This window comes from Borostomias antarcticus (genome assembly GCF_949987555.1).
Source record: "Borostomias antarcticus genome assembly, chromosome: 19".
Lineage (NCBI taxonomy): Eukaryota > Metazoa > Chordata > Actinopteri > Stomiiformes > Stomiidae > Borostomias > Borostomias antarcticus.
The window spans coordinates 3,169,901-3,172,400 of NC_140252.1; the positions used below are offsets into that span (position 1 = coordinate 3,169,901).

Here is a 2,500-nt window from a genome sequence, read left to right on the forward strand (position 1 = left end):
CCCAAAATGACGACAGCACAACCCCAATATGACCACAACACAACCCCAAAATGACGACAGCACAACCCCAATATGACCACAACACAACCCCAAAATGACGACAGCACAACCCCAATATGACCAGAACACAACCCCGATATGACGACAGCACAACCCCAATATGACCACAACACAACCCCAATATGACCACAACACAACCCCGATATGACCACAACGCAACCCCAAAATGACCATTCCCTGAGACATGACCACAACACAGCCCCAATATGACCACAAACTTAGACACGACCACAACACAACCCCAATATGACCATTCCCTGAGACATGACCACAACACAACCCCAATATGACCATTCCCTGAGACATGACCACAACACAGCCCCAATCCCACCACAGTCAGACAGACATTAGCGGTGCCGTGGGTGCGTTGGAGCCGTCTCAGTGGTGTGATGGAGAGGTGATGGACTGACGCTGCTGGTTCATAAACAGTGTTGATTGTCAGAGCGTGTGACGGATGGGACCGCGTGGGCGTGGTCTACTTACCGTTCCGTGACCGTTGGCCTCAAAGTAAACGCCCACGTCAAACTGCTGAGCTGCGTGGTGGAGGTGCTTCACGCCAGTCTTAGTACACTTCACTATCACCTGGAGGGAGAAACAGATCACTCAGCAAAACACTCAGCAACACTAACTAGATTGACTTGTTTCTAGTTTGTTTCATTTCAAGCGTGGTTGAAGTTTGTGTCAATAAAATGTGTCCCGGCTGCCAAATAGTGTCCAGGTTGTCTAATAATGTTTAGTGACCATTTTTTTGCAGCTAGACCAGCTCCCAACCAGCTAACCTCGGTTTTCAATTCTAAGACGTATTTTTCATTCAAATTAATTAAAACGTCAATATTATGTGTTAACTGGCATTTAAGAAAATAAGAATTACAGGACCCGAGGGGCTCTATTCGGCCACACAGAGACACACACCACTGCACACACACACACACACACACACACACACACACACACACACACACACACACACACACACACACACACACACACACACACACACACACTTGCAATTTGTGGGGTTCGCCGGTGGAAATAGTTTCCTGTATTTCTCCCATCCAAGCCGTCCTCCAGGGGAGCCAGGAGCAGTGGGCAGCCATCGTTCATGACGCCCGGGGACCAAGTCCAAGGGCTCAGTTCAGGTCCTGGTACGAGCTAGCCTGGTACGAGCTCGCCTGGTACGAGCTAGCCTGGTACGACCATCCCGTTCTCGCCAGCTCACATTCTGTTTCACTAACGCAGAACGGTCTGGCCTTCGCCTCCTCCAGAGCGATTATGCCAAAATCCAGACCATACCGGGCCAATCAGGGACTGCATTTTAACTGCTGTCGCGCCCAACAGTGGAAAGCAGCCCCTGATTGGTTCGTGTCCCTGCCGCTCGCTAAACAAACATGGCGGCTCCCAAAGCAACGAGTGGTAACGTTAACGTTAGAAGAATAAACGCAGCTATAAGTGCAGTTATTGCAGAAATAGACTTAATCACAACACTTAAACAAGAACAAGAGTATGCACTAGCGGAGTTTCTCGGTGGAAAAGACGTTTTTGCCGTTCTGCCGACTGGATTTGGCAAAAGTTTGCTGAACGCTCATTGGCTGAAGGTGTTTGTCGGTCAAGGCAAGTACCCCCTCCCACATAATGGCTCTCTATGAGGCGAAATGCCAGACCGATAGTGCGTAGCGAAGCAGTGAGCTCGCTAGATCGGGATGGTCATACCAGGCTAGGTAAGAGCATCTGTTCTTCTGCATGTTTCTCATAATGGTTCCTTTGGGAGGAAACCCTTGCGAACACGGGGAGAACATGCAAACTCCACACAGAAAGGCCCGGAGACCTTCTAGCTGTGAGGCCACCGTACTAGGTACCGTGCCGCACGTGAGCGATTTAGGGGTCTTGCTCAAGGACACTTTGGCGGCACAATTCCGGGAGCTGGGAGGGGACAGGGATGAACCAGGGACTTTGAGATCCCCAGCCGGCTGCTCTACCTCCCAAGCTACGCGTCGCTCCATTCTGTCACATCGGTGACAAGTTAGCTAGCGAGCTAGCAACAACAACAAAATGGTCACAAAATGTTATTAGACAATCTGACTTTTTACCAGGACAGTATTTGGCAGCCTGGAGATATTTTGGCACGACAGTATCAAACAGTATATAATGAAATGCCTGTTGGAAGAGTGAGTAAGTGATTCTTTGTGAATGTGAATGTGTGTGTGTGCTACTAACCCTTTTCTGCCTCCCCTCTCCCTAGTGCCTCTCTCTCTCCCTCCTATCTTCTAACCAGGTCCAGTGGATGACCCACTGTCACCAGCAGACCTCCCGGAGTCCGATAGATACCCCCGTGTCTGCTGTGGATGTCCAGTACAGCCACTAACCCTGTCCTCCTCCCTAGTGCCTCTCTCTCCCCAAAGGTCCACCCTATGGCTCCTGGAAAGGCCCCCTGCCTCCCCAT

The 2,500-nt window shown here is 50.4% G+C and overlaps 1 protein-coding gene across 1 annotated transcript in view; it reads right to left on the reverse strand.

Moving 5' to 3' along the window:
- Positions 1-2,500, reverse strand: part of pgm3 (phosphoglucomutase 3) — a 22,597-nt gene that overhangs the window by 10,075 nt on the left and 10,022 nt on the right. The window contains exon 9 of the mRNA XM_084453279.1: positions 544-642. Coding sequence (XP_084309405.1) covers positions 544-642 — 99 coding nt within the window. The remainder of the gene's footprint in view (positions 1-543; positions 643-2,500) is intronic.